This window comes from Colletes latitarsis, chromosome 2 (assembly GCF_051014445.1).
Source record: "Colletes latitarsis isolate SP2378_abdomen chromosome 2, iyColLati1, whole genome shotgun sequence".
Lineage (NCBI taxonomy): Eukaryota > Metazoa > Arthropoda > Insecta > Hymenoptera > Colletidae > Colletes > Colletes latitarsis.
Genome location: NC_135135.1, coordinates 27,020,940 through 27,048,906, shown reverse-complemented (window position 1 = coordinate 27,048,906; position 27,967 = coordinate 27,020,940). Strand labels below are relative to the sequence as shown.

Below are 27,967 nucleotides of genomic sequence, written 5' to 3'. Positions count from 1 at the left end.
TCTGCCGCGTGAAACTTTTTCTTGTCCGATCGAAACGGTCGCGCCACCGTTCCCATATCGTCAGGGGTTCTCTGCTCCTCTCTGGAAATTGATCGAGGGTTTACCGAGCAACGGGAAGACGAAGGTTTCTCCTCGTAATGGCCACCTAACGTGGCAACCCGACGAATTGGCAGGGTGAAAGCTCCGCGAACGAAGAAATATCGAGCGTGGGCTTGTCCGATCGATACTGTAATTTAGCCTTCCGTTCGTACGATTTTTCGTGACCGTCCGTGTGACGTAACAGAGTCCAACGTTTCCTTTTTAGAATTGTCGTTAGATCTGTCGAGATGACTGGTACGCGAAAAAAGTTATTAAATAACACCTTGATGGTTACGTCGATTTATCTTGTTTAAGTTCTCAATAGTTATTTCGTAACAATTATTGGTTAGAATTTCGTATCCCAGAAAGGCTATTTTTATTAAAATTGCAATTCGTTGTCAATGTTTGTCCATAATCTATTATATAACTTTTTGAGAAGCGTAATAGTTAATTCATCTTGATAAGAATATTGTCCGTCTCTTATCTGTACCTTTCGATCATCTAGATTGACGTCCGGACGCGTTACTTATTTCCAAAATGATCCACAGGCGGGAGCCGGATGTCACGTGTCTCAACACGTGGCTCACGCGTCACGTTGAGGATTTGATTTTGCGCCGTGAGATGGTCATTTTCCCAGAACTTTTACGAATGTGAAACATAATTCGAAGGTTTCCATTTAGACGGTTCGAAATAGTTTAAAATAAGAATAGCACAGATGGCTAAAAATTCATTGAAGATACGTTAGTAAAAATTCTCTCTCGTCCCTCCGAGAAATTTAATAATCTCTAACGGTCGCTTACGCGAAGCGAACACGCGAAGAATATTTATCATCTCTGATTATTCGAATTTCCTTGACTCACGAATCGTGCCAGTTGAGAAGAAAATAAGTCACGAAGTCGTTCTTCGTTATGATCAATGGTCGAGAAAATGCAAATACCTTTGCATCTCGTGTAAAATTTTCAGAATGTTCCGGTCGAGCAGAACCTTGATATATCGTATGAATTTATCTTGAGACGTTGTTCGAAAATGGCAATTTCCCAGAAATATTACGAATAGCAAATGACGCCAATTAGCAAATATTTCGCTGGCCGGAGCTACAGATAGATGTATAAACTGTAAAGAGGCAGGAAGTCGAGGGTAAAGGACCAAGACGGGTTAATTTTCCAACAGGATGACTGGGAATAAGTTCACGAGGAAGTAGAATGGTTCGAGAGGGAAGGAAAGGAAAAAGAGAGACAGACAGTTATTAGCCTGCGACATTTCATAAGGATATAGAATAATAATAATTTTAGAGAAACTGCGACAGTTTGCAATATTGTACGAGGCAGCCAAGCGTTACGATCTTCTACTTCCAACGAGTCGTGATGTAAGATTTAAGTGCAATCTTTCACAGTGAAAATTGTCGTTTTTGATTAGAATTCGTTTCAAAGCCAGTAACGAACAAATAAAATACAGTTTCTTTATTTCAAAGAAATTAACGTCCTGCTAGATTTTATAGACAACGTTGGAAGGACAAAGGTGACGGACGATTTTCAGTGCGAGCCACTGTCCTCTGCGAGTTCGAAGGTACCCGTCGTACAACTATTGCACGCTCTTTGAAGTTTACTATCAAGTACCATTGTAAGGTAATTAAATAGAGTGACGGAAGAAAAGAGGGTGGGCGTCGAGTGTATGCGACGGTTGCATGATAACGCGTATCACGTTTAAGCGCAGCGCTGCGTAACGTAGCGCAGTACGGCGCGTCGCGACGCATCGTGTCCCGTGTCTGGGGTCCCGGGACAGCCGTGCGCCGCTGCCCCACCCAACCTCGTCGAGCCGGCCATGCTGGGCGAGCCGATCAATACTTCGGCTCCGGCACGAGGCGAACCGAGGGACACCGGCCGGTGTCGAGGATAGTCGAACGCGACCGAGTCCCGGCACGAGGCGCGCCGAGTCCCCACCACGAGCAGCGTTGCCGGCTCAGTCGCTGTGCGGGAGTGGTCACTGAGGGATGTGTGGTATCGTAACTGAGTGTGACTGAGGAAAAAGACCCGGCGTAGTTTCTCCGCGTAATACGGTTTCGCTCTTTACCCCCCCGGACAAAAAGGAACTAGCAATACCGAGAGTCTAGTCAGTTTTCGGACCCCCTTCCGTTGCCGCGCGAGACCACGGAATACGCTGATCGTGTATTTATTTAAGTATTTATTGTACAAAAGACTTTAACTATAGGTAAGGACTACGACGTTACGTTGTTGCATAGCTTTTTTATCTTCTATCTGTCTTCGTTCGCCGCCTTATCTGTCTCTTCGTTTCTTATTTCCTCTCCGCCTCGCCGCCACCCCCCCTTCCGCCTAGTTATTCTTTTCCACGCATGCTGCTACGCGGACGATCGCTTCTATCGAACCGTTCCCTTTACCCTATTTCCAACCACGGAGATTCTTCGAGAACGTGCTGGAACCGTGCTCGCTTTCCGCGAATAATCCAAGTCGAACGACGATATCGATCTCTGCGGCATCGTACTGCGACGTAGAAGAACCGGAGTCCGTCGCGGTGTTCGCTACGACGCCGATCCGTTTCGCCGGAAGCAAGGAGGCGATCCGTTGCGTCGGTTTCTTTGTCCTCGGCCTGTACTCGTACGTATCGCGCGGCGCGAATCGCTCGCGAACGCCTCGAGGACGGGGCGTGTTGGCCAAGAGAGAGTGTGTAGACGAGGAATTTCGCTCTCGCTTCGTGAAAGTAGCGCCGTGGCGCTCTATCTGGCTTCCTCTCGAAGTCGCGGCTACGACTTGCCCGACCATAACCTCAAATTTATTACCGACGTACGTACGAGACAGTATCTTCCTTTCGACAAATTCCACGTTCGACCTTCGGCTTGACAGCGAGAGCTCCGACTCCGCGAATGCTTCGAGCTTTGCACGGATTAATCGAGCGTTCAACCAAGTTTTATCCAGTTAACCCAGACGCACACATGTCCGGCCAATAATTTGTCAAGCGAATTCGCGTAATTTTCGTTCGCCATTTCCCTCGCGTGTATCTCGCGAGTTATCGATTCCCCGTGATCGTCGATAGTACGCGAAAAAAATAGTTATTAACGTTTACGCGAACGCCCCGGTCGCCAGAGAAACCGAGTATTATCGAAACGAGTAACGTAACGCGATACGAATGTAGATAAACGCGTCTCGTCTGATAAAATTGGTATTTTTATCGACAGTGATGTCACGTTTTCCTATCTCTACGACGTCTTTGCCTTACAAACGCTTCTTTTCCCCACAGCAATGGCAATTAACATTACGCTTGATAACGTTTCTCGCAGTTCTGTGCGTGAACAGTGCGTCTGTCGATGAACTTGGCACGCGGTCCAACTCAAGATTCCTAAGGAGACGTTGAATCATAGGTATTTGTAATACGATGTCTGTGTCAGATTTGCTGTATCTCGAAAATTCTCGGGTTCGTAACGTTTCGAGCAGAGGGAGCACGCGTGCGAAATCGAAAGTGGCGTGAAGACCGTTCTCAAACGCGAAATATCATTTTGTATTTTTAAACATGGTGGTACGTGTTCGTGACGCAGGGAATGATAGTTCGGTCGAGGGAGTATACGCGGAAAGCAAATCGGCTGGCTACCCGAGTTCTCTCGTCACGTTCCATTCGCAATCCGCTCGAAAAGTCTGCGCCGGAAATATTTCACTGGCAACGTGGGGTTTCTCATCGCTTCTCGGGCAGATCCGGCAACACTGTCGCCGAGTCTCTGCTAACCTAAAGCCAGGTGATTGCGCGCGATTAAATATAGGACGTCGAATACACGTACCGGTTTAATATTTCTGTCCGGGTTCCTTCGAGCAAAGGGATCTCCGGCTGCTTTGGCCGTCCGTTTATCGCGTTGTCGCGTGCAATCTACGCACCGAATTGTCACGTAACAGTAAGTTTATACGCGCGAAAACGTAACGGACTTTTCGTGGCGAATCGAGCTCGAACTGGACGTTTCGGTCACTGTCGCGCGATGCCGGCGCCTATGCGGCTACCTGATAATTCCAATCGAGCCTCTTCTATCGATCTAAGCTACGATCGCTCGGATTTTTATCGAACGTGTCCGTTTCAGTTAAAAACTACGGGTGGAGGATAGCGAGATAGCCTGCCACCAAAAATGTGACATAAACGCTTATCTAGATTAACGTTTGAAGAGTTCTTGTAGAAAGTAGTGTAAGTGCCATAATTGAACAAAATTTGGTATTGAGAATACAGCGACACGTAGTTTAAGTGCAATTCAATTTCATTAATAGTAAATAATTTGAAGTCGACGGAAGATATTAGGACTTGCTACGTTTCAAAGGAATATTTTTGAAATACTTCTCTTCGGTATGCGTTCTCTTATCTCGCCCGCAAGTGTGTGCACGCGTGTATCTCGAGAACGTGATGAATGCCATCGACCGGAACCACATACAATGAAACGCAATTATACCTCTTTTCTCACCCCGTGCGCTTCGTGTGTTCGCTTAACCGTAGAATTTATTTAGAAGACGCCATTTTTTGGTCACGATTGCTAACCGCGCGCGATACCAACGATACAACGTTTACTTTCGTTCGCAGCCGTCGGTGTCGCTGCTTGCACCGGTGCAACATTGTTGTTAGTGATAATTCAATTGTTGCAGAGAACAATTAAGCTAATGCTCGTGACTTGGAAGACTAAAAAGAAGTGAGTCGGTACAAACACGTTATTATTTATGATAAACGTTTGTACTTTGGGTTCAGACCTACTTCAACGTGTCAGTGTTTTACAAACTGTGATCCGCGGACCTTCAGGTGTTCACAAGCTCTTGGGGAAAAAAGGAAGCATATTATTTAGTGAAATTAAAAAACATACTTGTGGAAAGCAACAGTACTGTAAACTTAAACATTTATTTTAGTAAAATAGAATTAATTTCACCAACTATAATACAGGGTGTTTGGCTACCCGTGGGAAAAATTTTAATAGGAGATTCTAGAGGCCAAAATAAGACGAAAATCAAGAATACCAATTTCTTGATGGAGGTTTCGTTACAAAGTTATTAACGTTTAAAGTTCCGTTCGTCCTGAATTTTTTTCTCGAAAATGCGTAAGATTTCGGGGGTACGTGTAATGACCAAAAATGATTGTAATTCACCCTCGTAACCAAAAATAATTTTTTCAGAATGATTTGAAATTTTTTTTTTCCGTCGAAAAATTCCTCACCTTCTCGAATTTTTTTGTAGAAAGCAAGTAGGATTTCGGGGGTATGTCTATTCACCAAAAATTATTGTAATTGACCCCCGCATCCGAAAATAATTTTTCCAGAACGATTTGAAACTTTTTTTCTTCGTCGAAAAATTTAGGCATCTAATTAGATTTTCAGAAAGAATTTTTTTCTCAAAACTGCGTAGGATTTCGGGGGTATGTGTAATGACCAAAAATGATTGTAATTGACCTCTGCAACCAAAAATAATTTTTCCAGAACGACTTGAAATTTTTTTTTCCCGTCGAAAAATTCCTCACCTTCTCGAATTTTTTTCTCGAAAGTGGATAGGATTTCGGGGGTATGTGTAATGACCAAAAATGATTGTAATTGACCCCCGCAACCGAAAATAATTTTTCCAGAACGATGTGAAATTTTCGAATTTAATTGTTAATAACTTTTTAACGAAGCCTCAAACGAAAAATTGGTATTCTTGATTTTCGTCTTATTTTGGCCTCTAGAATCCCCTATTAAAATATTTCCCATGGGTGATCGAACACCCTGAATATTAAAAATTATAAAAATCAAGTTACCAGAAAAAATTATTCTACGCTTTGTCCAGATCTTGTCTTCGTGATTTGTAAATTCTATGATATTCGAATAAATTTTTACGCCGATGAAAGAACAGTTTTCCGAATGTTTTCGAATACTTGGTACTTTGCAGGTTAAGTAGTGCAATACGCGACTCGGTAGAATTAATAACGAGAACACATGTACGGCACCGATATCGATCGTGTTCCAGCTTTTAAAGTTGGTCTTTGGACGCGACGGGAAATTATAGACTCCGTTTGAACATTTTAACCTCCGTATGTTCCGCGATCTGTCGCGGGATTCCAGCGATCGATAGCTATAAGTCGTCTAGAGCTAAAATGTATACTGATAGGTTCGGTACAACTATGTTATTTTTTATCACGTTCCACCTCTTCGCCACTATTAAAAACTCTATATCGCCGTTGTTGCTCTAACGATGCAATGACGCACGACCCCCCCAATGGCTGTACAACCGAGATAATTTTAGAAATTCGCCGCGTCAGAAGTTGATTCGACATATGCGATAGTAGGTTACTACTACTCGCCACGAAAAATTAATGAGTCGTTCGTTGCTTCCGTTTCGTTGGACGTAACGGAATCGTAAGTTACCTTGGAGTTAGCTACAGTTGCACTAGAACGAAATATTTTGCAACGAATAAATATTTGACTGTTCGAAAGAATTGCTTGGATATTTCAATTGCAATATGTAAATAAATTCACTTTGTTCGGGGAGGGTGATCCGTTTAACCCCTTAAAAAACGATATTTGTTTAATCTGACAGTTTAAGGGATGATAATATTTGTTTTCCTTCAAATTATACGTTAGATACAACATTGTAATTAACAAACACCGTATTTTTAGAAACAAATCCAATAAAGAAAACTGATCATTCTTGGTTAACCCGAAAAATATGAGCGTTAAGGGGTTAAAAGAGTTCAGAAACCCCTGGTTCGTGTCAATGTTTAATTCTTGTTTGTTCCGGTCACGGGATCTCCCGTAAACAACGTGGTTCTAGTCTGCGTTTACTCTGGTAGTTTAATATCCGCAGGGGTAGATCGTTTTTCGGAAGTGCTCGAGTTTCAGAATCTCTTACACTTGGAAGCTCATCGTGCAACATTCGGGTCACTGATTCGGCTCAAATTCCGTTCATACTTCGCACCTACCTCTCGTAACATTGATTTAACGCTGCTAAAAGTGTAAAATGTAAAATCTCTCGCGAGTTTCGAAATTAAATCTTTAGAGTAGCTCTGTTTCAATTAAAAGAAAAGATCGCAGTGTTAGTAACAGTTGGTAATATAGGCTAACATGACAAGTATTGATTTCACATCACGCATTAATGCTATGTCTCGACTGATTGTATTCCTTTTAAGGCGATGACTTCCTGTACGCCACGTCTGACTCTTATGCCAATTAACTCTGACAGTAGTCAAGCATTACTTTTTACGTCTAAGAAAATATCGAGTACTTGTAATATTCCAAAAGAAATCTGCAAAGAAAAAAAAGATCTAGATGGTTCTATTAATAAATGAAGCCCAATTTCATTTTGCAAATGCATCGATATGCTCAGAGAAATATCGTATCGTAGGATGATAGAGGTCGTTAAACTACACAAAATTTACCTTCACATTTTTCTTCTATCTTTACTTAGAACAGAATTACAGCCTGGCCTACTTACTCGAATTCCCCTGTATTAGTCAACCTTTAGAAAATATTCATAGAAAATTCTCTTTCACAGAAAACGACTCAGTAGCTCAATGTACACAAGTAGAGAGTCTTCAAAGATGAAGTAATCAGTATCGTTTGCGACTGGATCGTCAAACTTGTTCAAATATTGCAGTTCGTACTGTTTCCAAAGCCTGAAATACTTTGTTTGTTATTTTATGTTAGCATGTTGGTATCTCCGTGGGTGGTGCATATTAGTGAATGGCGCTCACCGGGACGGAAAGTTAAATGATCTTCTATTTTTGTAACTGTATCAACATTATTCACCCGGGGGGGAAAAAATTCTTTCATTTTTCTGAGATTTGTTTTTTAAATTATATCTGTATTAATATGTTTATTATACAAATTGTCGTGGGCGGATAACTGACCACCTTGAATATTACGATATATTAGTCGTTTCATTGTGCCCCGGCGCCCGGCCAATGGCAGACACATTCCGTGAGCGAGCCAACTGTTGGCGCTGCACGGAACGCAGATCTCGTTGAGCAACGTCGAACCGTGACTTGCACGCTATTCGCGCGAGCATATATCTTCGGTCGAAAGAATTCTGAATCGATACGAGAGAGCAGCACGCGGTATAGAGAGTTGAATGAAACGTTACTCGTCCCCGTATAGCGTCGTGTAAGGTGACAGCGTGTATCGTGCTTCCGGTGTAGTTGCGTTTCATCCTTGAGCGCAATTATTTGGTTCAGCGAGAAAGACCCGCGGTCGCGGTCGCGCACTTCCCGTGTCCGCGCCTGCGCGTACACGCTTACGTATCTACCGTCCCCGGAGAGCTCGTGACTCACCGCAGAAGAATCACGATACGCCTGGCGGGGTAAAAAAACTAGCCAGGCCGATTCCACGGATTCTTTCTAATTAAACGTGATTCCCACCAGAGCTTTGAAAGGACACAGATGCTCGGGGGGTGACCCTTACGATAAATTCCAGACGCCATCTAGGCCGTATCCCTTCGATGTAAATTCTCGTGTCCAAGACAATAGCTACTCGCTACAGTTCAGTGACTTCTCTAAATTAACATTAGTTGGCTCGAGTTCCTTTTTTAATCTCTCGAAGTTCTTGAAATAATGGTTCCTCGCTAGTTCCGATGACTTTTAAGTGTGCCTTAAAAAGCGTAATTTTAAATAACTTTTTTTACACATACTGCGAACCGTCAAAGTAAAATTTAACATTGTATAAAGCAAAGAAATGTAATGGGATTTGTTATGTATTCGATTAGATAATTGTTAGAACAGTGATTGTACATCGTATCAGGTATTGCGATAAGAGCTTTTCCAATCTTTGGTTTCATTCGAACACAGGAAAACACTCATGAGAATTCTATTTGCGAAGATAGAAACACGCGTTTGAGCAACTTTATTAATGCTATGACATGGCAGAATATACGATACGTAGAAGTATGCTACAATGTAAGGTTCGCAATTTTAACAAACAAGAATATTGTAAAATTAAACTTTTAAGGGAGTGATCTCTAGAAGATTATGACCCTCCTTTCGTGCCCAGAGTCATTAAAACAGAGAATATATTAAAATGGCGACGTTATAATGTGTAAAATATCGATTTTCAAGACATTTCGCAACTTAAATTTATTTTTGTAGAAAAACTATGTCAGATATTTTTATAAGCCTGGTTCGTGGTGTGTAGGGGTGTTTATAGAACATCTATATAAAATTTCAAGTCAATTGATCAATTACTTTATCCAATATCTCGCAAGCCATTTTCTAAAACACAGTTTCGAGGGAAACTCGTTTAAAACTCGTTTCAGGTAATTTTATAGCCTTGCATAATCTACTTTAGCCTTGCATAATCTAAATTTCGTTATAATATTTAATATGCGAGTTCTAGATACTGTATACTCGTTTGAAAAATAATCGATTGATCTGACCTAAAAAAAGAAAAATTAATACCTCCCTTTAACACTTTGTCTGTCACGCCATCTATACAGGGTGTTCGACCAACCCAGGGAAAAATTTTAACGAGGGATTCTATAGGCAAAAATAAGACAAAAATCAAGAATAACAACTTGTTGATGGAGGCTTCGTTAAAAAGTTATTAACAATTAAATTCAAAAATTCCAAATCGTTCTGGAAAAATTCTTTTCGGTTGTGGGAGTCAATTACAATCATTTTTGGTGAATAGATATACCCTCGAAATCCTACCCACTTTCTAGAAAAAAATTCGAGATGTGAAATTTTTCGACGAAAAAAAAAGATTTGAAATCGTTTTGGAAAAATTATTTTCGGTTGTGGGAGTCAATTACAATCATTTTTGATGATTAGACATACCCTCGAAATCCTACCCACTTTCTAGAAAAAAATTCGAGAAGATGTGAAATTTTTCGATGGAAAAAAAAAATTTCAAATCGTTCTGGAAAAATTATTTTCGGTTGTGGGAGTCAATTACAATCATTTTTGGTGATTAGACATACCCCCGAAATCTTGCGCATTTTCGAGAAAAAAATTCAGTACGAATGGAACTTTAATTGTTAATAACTTTTTAACAAAGCGTCCATCAACAAATTGGTATTCTTGATTTTCTTCTTATTTTGGCCTCTAGAATCTTCCATTAAAATTTTTCCCAGGGTTGATTTGAAATTTTTTAATTTAGTTTTTAGTAACTTTTTAACGAAGTCTCCATCAAGAAATTGGTACTCTTGATTTTCGTCTTATTTTGGTTTCTAGAATCCCCTATTAAAATTTTCCCCAGAGGTGAAATCTTTTGCTGTGGAATTGAGAGAAATTAATTCTCAAATCGAAACGTTTCCCTTTGTAATTGAAATTTGTACGTGGATAAGAATTCTGCCAATCTTCGTCTGGAGAACGAGATCGCCGAATAAAGCATTTAGCGGTCACGACGCCCGCGACGCTGTTGCCTACATTTTGCCGTCGTAATGCAGTCCGATGCAATGACTCATCGTTGCCATACGATTATACCCACGCTAGAGAGATCGTTGCGTCGACAATCGTCTCCGTTCATGCGCGTCGCGTCCACCGATTATCATACCCGCTGCGAGTATTAATCATTGGCGATATTTTTCTGTCTCTAAAATTCCCTATGAACTAGAAGCAAGGCACTAGGAAAGTTCCATCAGACTAGAACTCTGTTCCAGACCAGAATTTCGTTCTCTGCTGCTCCGATGAGAGAACATCCGCAAATCCCCTAAATTGCCTCGTTGAACTTTACTGGGATCGTCTACATTAGGTACATGATCGGGCACGTTTATGCAGCAGAGGGGTTAACCTTTGTAAACTAACTGAAATGTAACTCATTGCAACGCGAGAATTTAAGCAGACCTTTCATGAATAGGGAGTGTCAACAAAATGGAAGTTGTAAAACGCATGTATTCGTATCTCCGGGTACAAAGTTAAAATTAATTTTCTAACCTCAAAATTACAATGTGAAAAGTAGAAATATTTTGTAGTTCATGCAGCAGAGGAGTTAACCTTTGTAAACTAACTGATATGTAACTCTTTGCAACGCGAGAATTTAAGCAGACCTTTCATGAATAGGGAGTGTCAACAAAATGGAAGTTGTAAAACGCATGTATTCGTATCTCCGGGTACAAAGTCAAAATTAATTTTCTAACCTCAAAATGACAGTGTGAAAAGTAGAAATATTTTGTAGCATTACACGCATATTGTGGTAGACGTCGATAAAATCGAATAATTATTTCTAAATCTTTGTGTTAAGAGACCTTCGAGCGGCAGACGGGTTCGACAACCTGTCAACGCGATCGGGAGACGCGAGTTAGGCTAGCGACATGTTTATTAGGTCGATGCTATAGCTGGTAATCGCAAGAGGCGCCGCGCCGCTGCCCTTTATCGAGCCTCCGTCGAGGATGCACGCGTTCGAAAGTAAAACGATCGATTCCGGCTAGGAGAGTTAACCGCCTCTGAATAAACGAAACGCTCAGACAAAAGTATCAGTAGTGATGATTATTTTTAAAGAATTCTATGCCTAAAACTCTGGGGTGTTTGTGAATTTTGTTAAATTTAATATAACCTCAAATCTTAGTTCTTCAGAACATTAAATTTTATATATTCCATAAGTAGACAAATTAGCAAATACAATCGTATATATTCTAACACATTATTCTTAATTAGAAGAGAAGACGAGATTAAATTGGTTTGGAGAATAAATAAAATATGGCACGAAGTTCGATACGATCTTCTCATGTGCAACCTCTTTTCACGGAGTTACAGTAAAGATTGACGTTTCGAACAAGTGTTCTAACACGAGTGTCAGTGTAGCCATTTGGCTACGATAGCAACGAAGGTTTCAAGTAGGTACTTTGGCATCGAATCGCTCAGAATATATCGTCGATATCGTACCAGGTCCCATCGGTGGTCAATGGTGCTCGTTTCGCTTCGCGATCATTACTGCATCAGGTGGTTAGCTACGCAGCAAGGTGGCGCTCGCTGCGTTCGGTAATTGACCGGAAACGTTACTCCACTCTCGTATTCGTTTCGTTACGTCTAAATGGCTTTCTTGTTTTTCAATCTCGCTTTTATGGTTCCAACCGAGTTCCCACGGCCAGGTGTGTATGCACATTCGGGAGAAGAGACGAACGAAGGAGTTCGAAACGAAATTGAACGTTCCCGCGCGCCGAGTGGGAGCGACGTTAATTAGCTCCGCTCGTTTGTCTAGGTTCGGTTCGTTCGTGTACGGATAACATCGCGTGGATTAGTCACTCGTTAAATGTAAATTAAAATTCCAGTTATACAATGGAATATTTCGAAACGAACACGTCAAAATTTAGTTTTTAATGGCTGCTTGTTGTTTAGTAATAAAATTTTGCTCATCGGCACACACTGGTTGGCACGTGTACCTTTTTCACGATAATTTGCGTTGAAGAAAGAACGGGAGAATTGCTCGTTTGTCACGCAGTGCTGCGTGGGTGTTTAACGTAGGTCGGAGAGTATTAAAATTGAAACGCTGCGATTCCTTTTTGGAATTTCTTTGCGGCCAGGGTCGTCACGTTGACAATGTCCCAACTTTTCTGCCAGGTAAAATGCCTCTAACATCGCGAGACAAATTCGTCACGTTTTAACGATAATTTTTGTTATACTACGAGTCGTATATTTGAAGATTCGGTGAAAGTGGTATGATAGTATTATACTCAGGGATAGGCTATATTACTTTCGAGCACCATAATTATTTGTTTCTTCTAATTTATTAATTATACTACAAGTATAAAAAAAACGATAAATAGTTTAGGTCTGGGTTAGGTCTGGGTTAGTACTCAGGGATAGGCTATATTACTTCCGAGCACCATAATTATTTGTTTCTTCTAATTTACTAATACGTATACTAAAAGTATAAAAAAACGATAAATAGTGTAGTGTCACAATTTAAAGTCAACATGTTCATTTAGAAATCTTGGCAACTAATTCAAAGAAGACGGTTTGGAGGTAATCGCATTCAAATATGCCGGAAGTCACGCTCGAGCAATCTGACACGCTTTCGTAAATATTTTGTAACTTAGTTGTTCTTTTTTTTTCCAATAATAATATTTTAACCACGTGTTCTTAAATACTCTAAGAGACTGTGACGATCATAATATTATCGGGTATTGTATCCTAAGCGACAAGTTTTCGAAAAGTAAGGTTAAACATTTCGACGAATCGTACAAATTATTAGACGAAAAATCGTTACGTTGCATGACCCGTCTATAAAGAGGCCAGACTGCGTTCTGCACGACCGACGGCGTACGTCATCTTGTTCTAAACGCGTCTGTGCCGATCTATTCTCACGTACGATTCGCGTGTGTGCGCGACTACCGGCCACGGACGACAAAAGGTACATACTTGGCGACATTGAAGCCGCGAGCGTTGGGCATTGTGCTCTGTGCTCCGCTTACGCCGCCATTCTACACCGACACGACACCAACGACCATCCGCGTCACTCGTCTCGAGTCTCTCGTACCGTCCTGTTTTGTCACCAGTAATTGACGGCAGTTTTGAATTTCTTCGAATGTAACTGCGACACGAAACCGACGCGATAGCACAGTTACCGAGAGAATATACCGCAATACGTTCAATTTAAACAACAATAATCTTAGTTACAGAAGGCTTGAATGGCTACGAAAGGAACGTAGGAAATTAACTCAGTTTTCGAATACTATGGCCTTTATTATGGAATAAATAAAAATACATCAAATCAGTGACATTTCTAGTAATTTGGTAGGATTGCCTTATGGGGAAGTTCGTTAAAATCGAAGTAGGTGGCGCTGGGGTCCGTCCTCTTGTTAGATGTTTTATCTCATCCATTATTCCTTCTATAAATTCGACGTTTCCCGTTCCGTCCGCAATCTGGCTCGATGTTCTAAGGCAAGGGATCGATAGATAGTTGATAGGGAATATATGAAAGAATGTATTATAAATAAAATATTCTGTACTCAGTGTTTCGTGATTTTGTCTTTTCCAGCCGACACAATGTCCGTGGACAAGGAGGAATTGGTACAACGCGCGAAGCTTGCCGAGCAGGCGGAAAGGTACGACGACATGGCAGCCGCCATGAAGGCGGTTACCGAGACAGGAGTAGAGTTGTCGAACGAGGAGAGGAATCTACTGTCGGTAGCGTACAAGAATGTTGTCGGGGCGAGACGTAGCTCGTGGCGAGTAATCTCCTCCATCGAGCAAAAGACGGAGGGTTCAGAACGTAAGCAGCAGATGGCCAAGGAATACCGGGAAAAGGTGGAGAAGGAGCTGCGCGAGATCTGTTACGACGTGTTGGTAAGAACTCCTTCTTCCGATCCGTTGATCGCCTTACCTTTCTTCCGCGCGTCCTTCTTGGAATTCTTGCTCTCCTACGCTTCCTCTTTGGCCCCCACGAACCTAGGATTTTTGGTGATGGAAAACTATTTTCTATGGTCGAACCTAACCTTCAAATCTCGAAACGAAAGATACACAACTTTAGGCCACTTTCGTAATAACCTGTACGGTTTGAGGTTACGTCATAGAAAGAGTGGTGGTAAAATTTGATTCATGAACATAAAACTGTACGGTTATGTGTCGAGATCCAACGAAGGTTTGTGGATGGTTATACATACAGGGTGTTCGGCCACCCTTGGGAAAAATTTTAATGGGGGATTCTAGAAGCCAAAATAAAACGAAAATCAAGAATACCAATTTGTTGATGGAGGCTTTGTTAAAAAGTTATTAACGTTTAAAGTTCCGCCAGTTCCGAATTTTTTTCTCGAAAATGCGCAGGATTTTGGGGATATGTCTATTTACCAAAAATTATTGCAATTGACCCCCGCAACCGAAAATAATTTTTCCAGAACGATTTGAAAATTTTTTTTTCCGTCGAAAAATTTCACACCTTCGTGAATTTTTTTCTAGAAAGTGGGTAGAATTTCGAGGGTATGTCTATTCACCAAAAATGATTGTAATTGACCCCCGTAACCGAAAATAATTTTTCGAAAATGATTTGAAATTCTTTTTTTTCGTAGTCATCTAATTAGATTTTCGGTAAGGAATTTTTTTCTCGAAAGTGCGTAGGAATTCGGGGATATGTGTAATGACCAAAAATGCTTGTAATTGACCCCTATAATTAAATATAATTTTTTTAGAACGATATGAAAATTTTTTCCCCCGTCGAAAAATTTCACACTTTCTCGAATTTTTTTCTAGAAAGTGGGTAGAATTTCGAGGGTATGCCTATTCACCAAAAATGATTCTAATTGAGCCTCGCAACCGAAAATAATTTTTCCAGGACGATTTGAAATTTTTGAATGTAATTGTTAATAACTTTTTAACGAAGCCTCCATCAAGAAATTGGTATTTTTGATTTTCGTTTTATTTTGGCCTTTCGAGTCCCCCATTAAAATGTTTCCCAAGGGTGGCCGAACACCCTGTATAGTACGGTTGTTACATTCAAAAGGTTAATAGGGTATATGGCAACAGGTGTCAGAAACATTAAGAGTTTACTTTGCTCTGCGTTTGAGATTTTCTGTCTAAATTGCAAACAACTGTTTTTGATCTTGACCCTGATAATACATGGCTTGTTACGAATGTCGTTGAATTTATTTAATCATCATTTTCCTCGTCAAATATTACGTACGGCTGAGAACGACAAGCTCTTCAATTTTAGATTTCTAAACACTTTGTCCAAAATCAGAATACACTTGTAGATAGTTTATCGACATTTTCGAGATTTTCGAACGTTTTGCTATTTTACGAGGTTGTTCACGGAGTCACAGGAATATACAGGGTGTTCGGTCACTCCTGGGAAAAATTTTAATGAGAGATTCTAGAGGCCAAAATAAGACGAAAATCAAGAATACCAATTTCTTGATGAAAGCTTCGTTAAACAGTTATTAACGTTTAAAATTCTGACCGTACTGAATTTTTTTCTCGAAAATGCGCAAGATTTCGGGGGTATGTCTGTTGACCAAAAATGCTTGTAATTGACTCCTGCAACCGAAAATAATTTTTCCAAAACGATTTGAAATTTTTTTTTTTCGTCGAAAAATTTCACACCTCGAATTTTTTTCTCGAAAGTGGGTAGGATTTCGGAGGTATGTGTATTCACCAAAAATGATTGTAATTGACCCCCGCAATCGAAAATAATTTTTCCAGAACGATTTGAAATTTTTGAATTTAATTGTTAATAACTTTTTAACGAAGCCTCTAGAATCCTCTATTAAAATTTTTCCCAGGAATGGCCGAACACCCTGTATGTATTGTCTGGTCGACATTTGAGCCCAGATCGGGTTACACTGCACGGTCATCTTAACGTCTCGAGCTTCGTGCCCCTCTCAGTAGTGGGGGGATGCCTCTCGTTCACTCATTCGATCGAAAATGACTCGAAGTTGTCCAAGCATTGCTGCGTAAGAAAAAAATGTGTTAAAAGTGGTGCTGTCTCCTTATTGTCTCTCTCAATTGCATCGTAATGGATCGATCGAAAGCGATACGTAAAGGAAAGAATCCACGGGTTCGATGCTATTCTACATTCCGTCTACGTCCGTTCGTCTCTCGAGGCGCTTGGTGGACAATTACCTCGGTATCTCGCGCGCGTATTCCGCATAAAATTCTCAACGCACGCGCACGGTATTTTGTATTCTCGCTCGTTCTGGCGAATAGAAACGCGTGGACCCTAGTTGGTCTCGTTGACCGACGGTTCAAGGTAGAACGGCTTTCCTGCTGCACCGAGTAAGGTCGAACGAACTCTTTATCTTGCGTCTTTGGAACCTGTTTTCTAATTGCGTTGCAATTATATCCAGATGTGCCGTTGTGCGTGGAATCTTCGTGGCGCGTTTCGCTTCCGCGAGTCGTCGTTTTGGACTCGTTCCAATTTAACAAAATGTTTCATAATTACTCTCGGTCGAAAAAGTCTTTGTTAACGCCATTGTTCGCTGTTCTATGGATCTCTAATTTCCATTCGGATCATCGCAAGCGTACTTCATTTTTGTACGTGTTCTCAGAATTGTAACGTTTACAACAAAAATGTATATTTTACAGTTAATTATTATTTAACAAAAAATCTATTTTTTCCCAACTTATTTTATTGTTCGTAAATATTCGATTGACTGTGGCGGTTCCATTCGATATTTAATTAAATAAACGGTAGGATCGATACTTTTTTTTAGGAAGAGGTAGAATAAAAATGAAAAACGAGATGTTCTAGCCTTTGAGACTCGTTCGCAATACCTGGCTTTCGGCGATGGGATCGTTTTACAACACATCATCTTTGTCGCGTTCGCTTATTTCAAGAGCTAGATGGCGGGGATCATCCCTCTGGTTTGAATTTCACGCGGATCAATTACGGGGTTCCTCTACGTGGCTCGTCTTACGAGATCTTTTCTCGTCATCCAGCGAGCGTGGCAAAAGGACCACAAATTCCGAATTATAAACGCAGTAAAATTACTCTAAATTACTCCACTTGCATAAAATGTTTCAAAACGTGCAAACTCTATCGTGTAACTCGTAATAAATCCTACGTGCTCACGCACGATAACATTTTCGTCGTCAGAATCTCATGAATTCGATTATTAAGCAGTCTTAGAAAGACGCAGTAAGAAATGTAAATATTTTACTTTCCTGCTTTGATGACTCATCAGTAACCTGAGAGCCGCCGTCATTCGATTTTAGTATAATTTGATTTATACATTTCATATCTGAGTCTTAGATTTCGAATAAAATCGGCTTAAAATTTAACGTTTTCTTCAATTTCTTTAACAAAGACAAACACTGCGTGTAATAATTTTGCGACAACTTGAAAGGCATCGTTTCGAAGGGCTGTTTGCGCCAGTACGGTGCTCCACGAGAGGAAACAAATGTTACAAATATTCACTAGTAGACGGGAAACGGAAGAGGAAACGGCACACCTGTTCGAGTAGACGTCCGTACCTTTACTCCCAAAAACAGCCATATTTTGTGGCTCCAAATGGATTTCCGTTATTCGTAGACGTAAAATGTTGTTTATAACAAACGATTACGCTCTTCTAGACTGGAATGTGCAGTTCGTGTCGTTTCAGAATAAACGTTGCTATTCTAAAATCAAGATTATTTCTGTTGAAATTTACTTTTCAATGTTTATTAATATCTCGTTACATTGGGTGTTCAACCACCCGTGGGAAAAATTTTAATGGAAGGTTCTAGAGGCCAAAATAAGACGAAAATCAAGAATACCAATTTGTTAATGGAGGCTTCGTTAAAAAGTTATTAACATTTAAAGTTCCGCTCGTTCTGAATTTTTTTCTCGAAAGTGGATAGGATTTCGGGGGTATGTCTATTCACCAAAAATGATTGTAATTGACCCCTGTAACTAAAAGTATTTTTTCCAAAACGATTTGGAATTTTTTATTTCCGTCGAAAAATTTCACACCTTTCCGAATTTTTTTCTCGACAGTGAATAGGATTTTGAAGGTATGTGTAATGACCAAAAATGATTGTAATTGACCCATGTAACTAACAATATTTTTTCCAAAACGATTTGGAATTTTTTATTTCCGTCGAAAAATTTCACACCTTTCCGAATTTTTTTCTCGACAGTGAATAGGATTTTGAAGGTATGTGTAATGACCAAAAATGATTGTAATTGACCCCTGTAACGAAAAGTATTTTTTCCAAAACGATTTGGAATTCTTTATTTCCGTCGAAAAATTTCACACCTTTCCGAATTTTTTTCTCGACAGTGAATAGGATTTTGAAGGTATGTGTAATGACCAAAAATGATTGTAATTGACCCCTGTAACTAAAAGTATTTTTTCCAAAACGATTTGGAATTCTTTATTTCCGTCGAAAAATTTCACACCTTTCCGAATTTTTTTCTCGACAGTGAATAGGATTTTGAAGGTATGTGTAATGACCAAAAATGATTGTAATTGACCCCTGTAACTAAAAGTATTTTTTCCAAAACGATTTGGAATTCTTTATTTCCGTCGAAAAATTTCACATCTTTCCGAATTTTTTTCTCGACAGTGAATAGGATTTTGAAGGTATGTGTAATGACCAAAAATGATTATAATTGACACCTGTAACTAAAAGTATTTTTCCCAAAACGATTTGGAATTTTTTATTTCTGTCGAAAAATTTCACACAATCTCGAATTTTTTTCTCGAAAGTGGGTAGAATTCCGAGGGTATGTCTAATGACCAAAAATTATTGTAATTAACCACTGCAACTAAAAATAATTGTTTTAGAACGATTTGAAATTTTTCAATTTTGTCGAAAAATTTCACAGCTTTTCGAATTTTTTTCTCGAAATTGGGTAGGATTTCGAGGATATGTGTATTCATCAAAAATGATTATAATTGACCCCCGCAGCCGAAAATAATTTTTCCAGGACAATTTGAAATTTTCGAATTTAATTGTTAATAACTTTTCAACGAAGCCTCCATCAACAAATTGGTATTCTTGATTTTCGTCTTGTTTTGGTCTCTAGAATCCCCCATTAAGATTTTTCCTGTGGTTAGCTGAACACCCTGTACAATTATATCCCAATGGTAAAAGTAATTTGGAAAAATGGCGGTCATTCTTTATTTTTTATTTATGTTAGCGTGTATTTTAAGATTGTCCCACAGTACCCAGACCTATTTATGTTAAAACGTGAACCTTATTTATGCTTTTAACTTGTGTTTAAAAATGAACTGCACGTATATACGACTAATTATGCCGGTTGGTGTTGTAGGGACTCCTCGATAAGTACCTGATCCCCAAGGCTAGCAATGCCGAGAGTAAAGTATTCTACCTCAAGATGAAGGGCGACTACTACAGGTATCTCGCAGAAGTCGCCACAGGAGAAACAAGAAACGGTACGTATGTTGCAGCAGCGTGGTCAAGTGTTAACTCCAACTTCCTTGTTCTAGTTAATCATGACATTTGCTTTCTCAATTCGATCGAAATCCATTTATTATCGACTCCCAAATGCACTGGTAGTACGTCCAAAGACGCAACCCCACAGTTTACACGCGTAGGTACATACGGTTTATCTGTGTCTTTGGAAAGGGACACGTTTCTAGTCCCAAAGTATCTGCCACGAGGTAGGTCGATGCACTTCTTTCTTCGAAAAGGTGCACAATACGCCGCCATACCTGTGCACCGCCACCTTGTGAAAGAAGCAGCACAGCTGCAACGGCAGATGTTCGACTTAGAGTGCCCTGGCATATTGTTAGATCTGGATGGATTTAAAGAATTCCGTAACGCGTGACACGGTGTACGATCCATAGTCAAACCTAGGAACGTTTCTATAAAATTAGACGAACTAAACAAAATTCTTGTTGTCGAGAAATGTATCTTTGATATCGTGTCCAAAGTTTACTGTAATAACCGTCCAAATGATAATAATAGAATTATAAAAACTGCATTTTCGGGGTTTCATCGCTATGTCGCTTTTAACTGGTATGGTGAGGTATTTGCACAAAAGTTAATAAAAAGTTTAGTTCCACACTATGTACAGTCTGTTAAGAGAAAAATGATGTAACTTGGAAATCAAGAAAATATTACATTACAATGTCGAAGTACTTCACGATACCAGTTCAGTGAAATTTGAAAATGCACCGAACCTAGGATGTTTTAAAACCCTGCCGATAACTTTACACGTAACATATAAATATATATATTCAGCTGTGGTAGACGACAGCCAGAAGGCATACCAAGATGCGTTCGAAATCAGCAAGTCAAAGATGCAGCCTACTCATCCGATTAGGCTAGGTCTCGCCCTCAACTTCTCCGTTTTCTATTACGAGATCCTCAACTCACCAGACAAGGCCTGCCAGCTGGCCAAACAGGTATAATTCGCGAAAGCGAGGTTCACGGGTTGCGTGAGGATGCGCAAGGATGGTGTAGTGGTGCAGTGGAGGCAAAAAAAAAATATCATAATTTCGCTTTGTCGTACTGGTGGAGGGATTAGATTTTTCTCTGCAAAATTCGTAGATCTATAAAAACGATACGTGCCCGCGAGGATCATCCTTCTCTGCCCGGTCCATTCCTGTTCCCAAAGTAAACGAATGCATCGACGGAAGCGTTGACGTGTACCCTGTGTATTAAATTTTGTGGAAGTTGTAATCTGGGTTCCCCGGTTTGCATTGCAGCGGTAGTCGAGGATTCACAGAAGGCATACCAAGAGGCGTTTGACATTGCAAAATCAAGGATGCAGCCTACGCATCCCATCAGGCTCGGTCTTGCTCTGAACTTCTCCGTTTTTTACTATGAAATTATTAATTCTCCGGCTAGGGCTTGTCACCTAGCTAAACAGGTTAGGGTTTTTTTTTTTTCCAAACGAGAGAATTATCTTCACGCTTGGTTTTTCCTTCGTGTAAATCTTTCGAGAGTGATAACCTCTGCGTTAAAGAAAATAAGCGTAGCTTGTAACACCAGTGTGCCGTGTCATCTTACAGCAAGTACGTTTTTGAGTTTTTTTTTTACTAACCCATTCAAAATACTCAAGTGAGTATTGCTGTCTAGGCTGTCATTTCTTTGTGATTTTTTTTTTTTAACGACAGGTAGGTTGTTTTGTAGCGACATTTTGCAGATATGTTTATTTGTCTTATAGGTATGTACAGTATTTTTTTCATAAAAAAATATTAAAAATTGCGAGAGTTATAGCTTCTTGTTTAAAAAAACGCATTTAAACTGGCTTACATGATATTTCAAGACGATTGACAAATAGAAATTCGAAACTTGAAGCGTCGCCATTTCTTTATTTATCAGGATTTTGACTTCTACCTAGTTCCTGCTATAACTACAACCTTCTTTATGAAGATACTTCAATCCCCTCTGTTTCAAATTATCTAAGCACTTTTTCCAAAAGAGCCATTAAATAAGAAGTTACAATTCCCACGATTTTTAATATTTTTCCATGAAAAAAATATTGTACGTGCTTAGAAGATGAATAAATATATCTACAAAGTCTCAGTACAAAACAGCTTATCTATCGTTAAAAAAAAAATCACAAAAAGGCTCGTGAAATGACAGTCTAGACAGCAATACCTCCTTAAAACAAAAGAAATGAAGAAAAAGAAACAGTACAATGTTTGTTGTGGTGTGATGATTGCAATTACGTGTCTCCACTGTATCAATAACTATTCTTTGCATCGCTCGTGTTTCTAATTAACCTCTCGTACATACATGTATAATTTTCTATTATTGCTATCTTGCACGAAGTAAATTCGCGTCGTAGCAACAATCGAATGAACGTGGGAATAACGCAACGTTCTTTTTATAACGTTGATCGAGTTTTCTGTGAACGTTTCAGGCGTTCGACGACGCGATCGCGGAGTTGGACACACTTAACGAAGACAGCTACAAAGATTCCACGCTCATCATGCAACTTTTGCGAGACAACCTCACTCTTTGGACCAGTGACACACAGGGTGAGCCGGACGAGCAACAGGAGGTCGGCGACAACTAACCTTCCTAAACTTAAGTCCTTTCTAACCTAATAAGAACATCCTATTCTCTATCGTCCCCCCGTCCCTTGAAGTGCTCACCCATCCATCCACCCGAGATCGATTTATCCATTCACCTGTCCTTTCGTCCCTCGCGTACCTCGTTTCCTTCTTCCTTCCTTTCACTACCCCTGTCTCTCCCGCATACGGACAAACACACGTACACAAAAACATACAGACACCGACACACCTTTCTATCTCTACTTACCTACCTGGCTACCTTCACCATCTCTGTCCATCCTCCCACGTCTCCTTTCCTTCCTTCCACAGTCGCAATACCACCGTCACCTTCCGAGAGCCCTTTTTTCCTTAATCTCCTCCGCGAAAACTGACCTCTTTGTCCCAAAATGCGACCGCCGCACACTGCTGCCGATGCAACCGCCACAGCTGTTACGCCCGGTTCTCGAAAGTCTGGGACGCGAGAATCCCCAGCGTTCTCGACCGTTTATCCTCTCCTCGAGGACCGACCGATTTCGTGTGTACGCTTCTCGATGGGAGGGACAGAGGTACGGGAACGAATACGTAAAAGTTTAAATCGATAAAACGTCTGAATACAAGATGGGAAGGAAAAGCAAATTCGGGGAAAATTCGGCTCAGCTTTCAATAAGCGACTGCGTCGCTGTGTCACGGTCCTCGACGAAGGGAAACGATCGAATCGCGATAATTTGCCCAGTCTCTGGCACGAAAATTCTCCGAGAATGACGCGTCCACTCGTGTTTGTACAGTGGGGAGCAATAAAGCTGTCGCAATGCGTAAAAAAGTCTTTCGATTGGTGGAATAATATATTGGGGGTGTCTCCCAGTTGGTAGAACGTACGGTGTTACCAGTGTAATTCCATAAATCCGAAGCTTCTCCGCGCCTGTGCGCGCGCAGTGACCTCGCGACAGCTTTTTTTACTCCCCGGTGTACGGAAGCGTAGGAAGGAGCAAATTGTGGATGAACAGAGGAAAGGACAGGAAGAGTATTGTTTCGCAAACTCTGTCTCGTCGTACGACGTTGTCGAGAAACATGCACGGTAGTCGAAAAAGCACGGGGAGAACGAATAACGCGACTATAAAGCCGGGGGTCGGGGGCACACGAGCGTCGAAACGACGTCCGTTTTTATGCCCTTCCTCGTCTTGCGATTGGAAAGACATATAGGAACGCCAATCGTGTCTGTCTTCGTTGTTTTCAATTGCAAGACGAGGAGGAACATGGAAACGCTTGTGCGCCCCTCGAGTCTAAATCCAAACGGGGGCGAAGAAAATTGTGCGTTGGGAGAGGTGCCGTAAAAAAAAAAAAAAGAAATTGATATCGTTGGGACGAGACACGGGATGCGAAGAATAACCATTGAAAAAAAAAGAACACTGTCACTCCCCAGATCTGCTCACTATTTACCATCTAAAATATCGCTAAAAAGAAAAAACATGAAAAATGAAACCAAGGTTTGAGAAGAAGACAAAGGGAAAAAAAGCACGCATGAATGAATCTAACTACATTATATCCAGTTGTCATTAAATTAAATTTCACATTGTCTAGCAAGTACGATATTATTATACGAAGGGAAGAACGCAGGAGGAGAAAGGAGAGTAAAAAATACATTAAGTTATTAAGTTCCAAAACAACATCGGTGGTGACTTACTTTTACATTCGATACTGTTTCTTTTTTATTTTTACGTGTTGCACGTTTACCGTCATTTGAAACGCTCCCACGCGCGTGCGCGCGAGCGCACACACACACAGCAGACATACACACGGAACCATACGTTTTTGGACGCGATACAATCGCGTTCCTTTTCCTTTATTGGGAATTTGTATCCGTAACGTCTCATACGTTTAGCACGTTGAATGCTTATTTAAATGGAAACAAAAAGATCTTGAATTCGTTACTAGATTGCGTTCTGTTATCGTTGTCGTGTGTAAATTGCAGTACATCGAGGTGAGTGAAACGCCGTATAGTCCTAAAATATGTTTCTGAATCCTACACACGCTGTGACCGTCCGTTGTTGCAAGTTGCACGAATATCGAAGAGGAAAGGGAACATCAATTTCTTTTTTTCTTTTTTTTTTTCGAGCAACCGATCTGTTACGCGACGATCTTTGATAAATTTTTCTTATCCCTATTTCCTGACTCTCGACTTACTCTTGCATCCTCTTGATCACCCACCTCTTCTCTCTCTCTATCTCTCTCTCCCTCTCTCTCTCTCTCTATCTCTCTCCCTATCCCCATATATGTTATATATATACATATATACATATATATATATATATACAGATATATTATACACAATAATATATATACAGATATTTACCGTCGATTTGATAATTTCTATCGCAATGGAAGAAAGGAAAAGAAGAAAACGAGAACAAATTGTGTACGTGTATTAAAAAAAAAAAGAGAAAAAAACACGAAAAAAAATTATATCGTCCCGATGTTCTCTTTAACATATATGTATATATATATATTCAGTTTATAGACACGATCGATCTCGTGGAAATTGTCGATAGCTCGAATATCATTCGTTGTTTCCAGCAATTCCATCAATTGTATAATCGTTTTACCGGACTATCTATCGCGTAGAATAACTTTTTTGAACTCGACTCGCGACAGAAATGACACACAAGTTTTTTCACGATTTTTCTTTTAATTCGAAGAAAACATCTTGAAACCGAACATCATTAAATCGTCACGCAAAATCGGAAATTGATTCCTGCTGGTTTCTCGGGGCGACGGATTTAACGGGTCCGATCGCCTCGACTCGAAACTTCGAAAATCGAGGGACACATTACCACCGTTGCCATTCCGAAAACGAAAGAGAAAAAGAAAAACCAAACAAGTGAAAAATAAATCGGACGTTAAATCGAAACGAACGCGTTCGAATGCAACGGATACGCTCGGTCCAGGGGCGGATTGATATGTATATATGTACGAACTAATTGCTTCTAATTATTTGAGGGCCGCGAGAAAATCATTTTTACGTTTTTACATAGAAATTCTATGGCGAGAGATTTTCAGTTATCGCCGATTTAAATAAAACGAAACCGAAGAAATTCCATTTGTTTCTGTGTTATAAACCAGTCAACTTTTTTTTACGATATGCAAAATAAATAAATAACAAGTACGTTTTCGCTTTGGTTTGTATTTTATTGATCTTGTTCTTTTGTCGCAAATTGTTGGCTCAGGTCCTTGAACATCCACCGTCCGCCTCTGGTTCGGTCCAATTCCATCCCCGTACCAATACTTTAAGAAGCATAGAGAAACAAAAAAAAAAAAAAGAGAAAAAAACTGTGTCGCATTCTTCGTCTCGTATGGCACATATACTTGTAAGTACGTGTAATATACGCGCGCCTACTCCCTAACCCTTAACAAACAAACACACTAAAAACGTAAATGTGTACTACGTGGAAACAAGTTAACGATTATCGATATTACAACGTGTGTGTGGGTAAACGTTTTCCTGACGTGTTGTATCTTTCGATGTGTCCGTGTTTTCTGTCGTATCAAAACGAACAAAAGCGAATGAACGTTCCGGGAACAAAGAGTTAAAAAAAGGTAGAAAAAGAGTCGATTTTGCAAAGGTAGCCGTGAGATCGATTTCGAACGGTTTCCACGCGATTGATTACATCGGGCAATCGATGGCGGCAGTAGTGGATTTACTATCGAGATCGATGGAATTTCATTCGCATAAGCTGATCGAGCCGCGCGCTTTCTACGTTATTTATCGTCAATGTATCAGTTACCGATGCAAGAGAGACTAAAAAGTGAGAATGAAACGATGAAGGGGTGCAGAAAGATCTTCGAGAGAGCATCCTTGAAACCAGTTTATTAAAGATGGGCCAGCTGAGCGGGACCGGGGTAGCTGTTACGTCACGAAACTATACAACCCTAATTCATTCGAGGTAACGAGGATACTCGTCTCGATCTCGCGCAGCAGGTCCAAACGCTATATTTGTACTATTCGACCATTTTTTCGCTGGTACCGGTATTCATGGTTCCACCCTTCCCCCACCCCCCAACCTTCGTCCTTTTTCAAATTCCTAAATCGTCGACGTTCGTTCAACAAACCGTTCCAAAAACGCGTATTCCTCTGTTCCTCAATAAAAAAAAAAAAAAAAACGTCAATTCGATTCAATCGACGCTCGGTCTTTTATCGCCTTGCGGTATTTTTTTTTTTGTTTCAGTTTTAAGATATGTAAATGTTACGCCTTTTCGTTTATTTATTTATTATTATTTTTTAAATATATATATATATATATGTATAATCATCATGGCAAGTTAACGCGATACATTAAAAATGAGCGAATATTCTTCGCAGGTTGCAGAGATCTTTCCTAACTACGATTCGCTTATTTTGGTCTCTTCCTGCGCCATCTTCCTTTGCCATCCCCGCCCGTTCGTATTTTTATTAAATCGTGTCAAGGGTTTACAATGAATATATCGATTGTCAAAATGTTCTATCGTTTTGCGTTATGATTACGTACGACAAAACGCATCGTCTTTCATTCCGATTTACTATGTCCCTTGATTCGTCGGATATGTCGTTCCACTCGTTGAAGAAGCTAGCCTCCGCAAACCACTTCCGATACCTGTTTTATCCGTTGAACACCCCCTGATTTCCTCTTCCCGACTTACGTTGTTCTATTTGTATTTATCATCAACCATCGTAATTGTAAATTATAATTATTATAAACGTTTACACGAAATAATAAATTCTGATAAAATGTCTGAGAGAAGAGAACACTATAACCTCGGTTGCCTTGCCTCAGCAATATCATCAGGTTCTGGAATACCATCGGGCTCGGTGATAGCGAGAATTATGATGAAACGGAGATAAAAGTGAACAAATTGCGAAAGCTGACAGTGTACAAAGACTTAGGCCAGAGTTGGGCATTAATCGATTACCTCTACTCTAAAACTAAAATAAGATAGAATTTTTTAAACATTGAAAATTTAGTACCGACTGCGTTTAACGTTCGTCGACACACGGAAATTAATCGTACACGATGATCGATGATTGAATTAATCGTTTGTCACTTGCTACCATGACAAAAGTTACATTTTTTAATGTTAGCACAAAAGTTTCGGTGCTTTCGAATAAGATCTGGTTCGTACCTAAATATTTCTACGTTTAGTACAGTAATAAAACATGTAAAACTGAAATTTTAAGTATGAGGGGCGAACCGATAACCATTTATTGTTAACACATTGCGTACAGCACACAATTCACATTTGGTATTATATTCACATAAGGTATTATTAAATATTACTATACAGGGTGTTCGGCCACCCCTGGGAAAAATTTTAATGGGAGATTCCAAAGGCCAAAATGAGACGAAAATCAAGAATACCAATTTGCTGATGGTGGCTTCGTTAAGAAGTTATTAACGTTTAAAGTTCCGCCAATACTGAATTTTTTTCTCGAAAGTGGGTAAGATTTCGGGGGTATGTCTATTCACCGAAAATGATTGTAATTGACCCCTGCAACTGAAAATATTTTTTTTAGGACGATCTGAAACCTTTCAATTTTGTTGAAAAATTTG

The 27,967-nt window shown here is 40.1% G+C and overlaps 1 protein-coding gene across 5 annotated transcripts in view; it reads left to right on the top strand.

Annotated features, from left to right (window-relative positions):
- The window catches only part of 14-3-3zeta (tyrosine 3-monooxygenase/tryptophan 5-monooxygenase activation protein zeta), a 52,176-nt gene extending 25,024 nt beyond the window's left edge, over positions 1 to 27,152 (top strand). For 2 of the 5 annotated variants that reach the window (XM_076783174.1, XM_076783176.1), the window contains 4 exons: positions 13,982 to 14,289; positions 19,691 to 19,814; positions 20,626 to 20,789; positions 22,256 to 25,991. In XM_076783174.1, the coding sequence (XP_076639289.1) occupies positions 13,990 to 14,289; positions 19,691 to 19,814; positions 20,626 to 20,789; positions 22,256 to 22,411 (744 nt within the window). In that variant the 5' untranslated portion in view covers positions 13,982 to 13,989 and the 3' untranslated portion in view covers positions 22,412 to 25,991. Of the gene's footprint in view, positions 1 to 2,028; positions 2,287 to 3,585; positions 3,821 to 13,981; positions 14,290 to 19,690; positions 19,815 to 20,625; positions 20,790 to 21,092; positions 21,257 to 22,255 lie in introns of those variants that run through there. The other 3 variants (XM_076783173.1, XM_076783172.1, XM_076783171.1) reach the window with 3 other exon arrangements.
- The last annotated feature ends 815 nt before the right edge of the window (positions 27,153 to 27,967 follow it).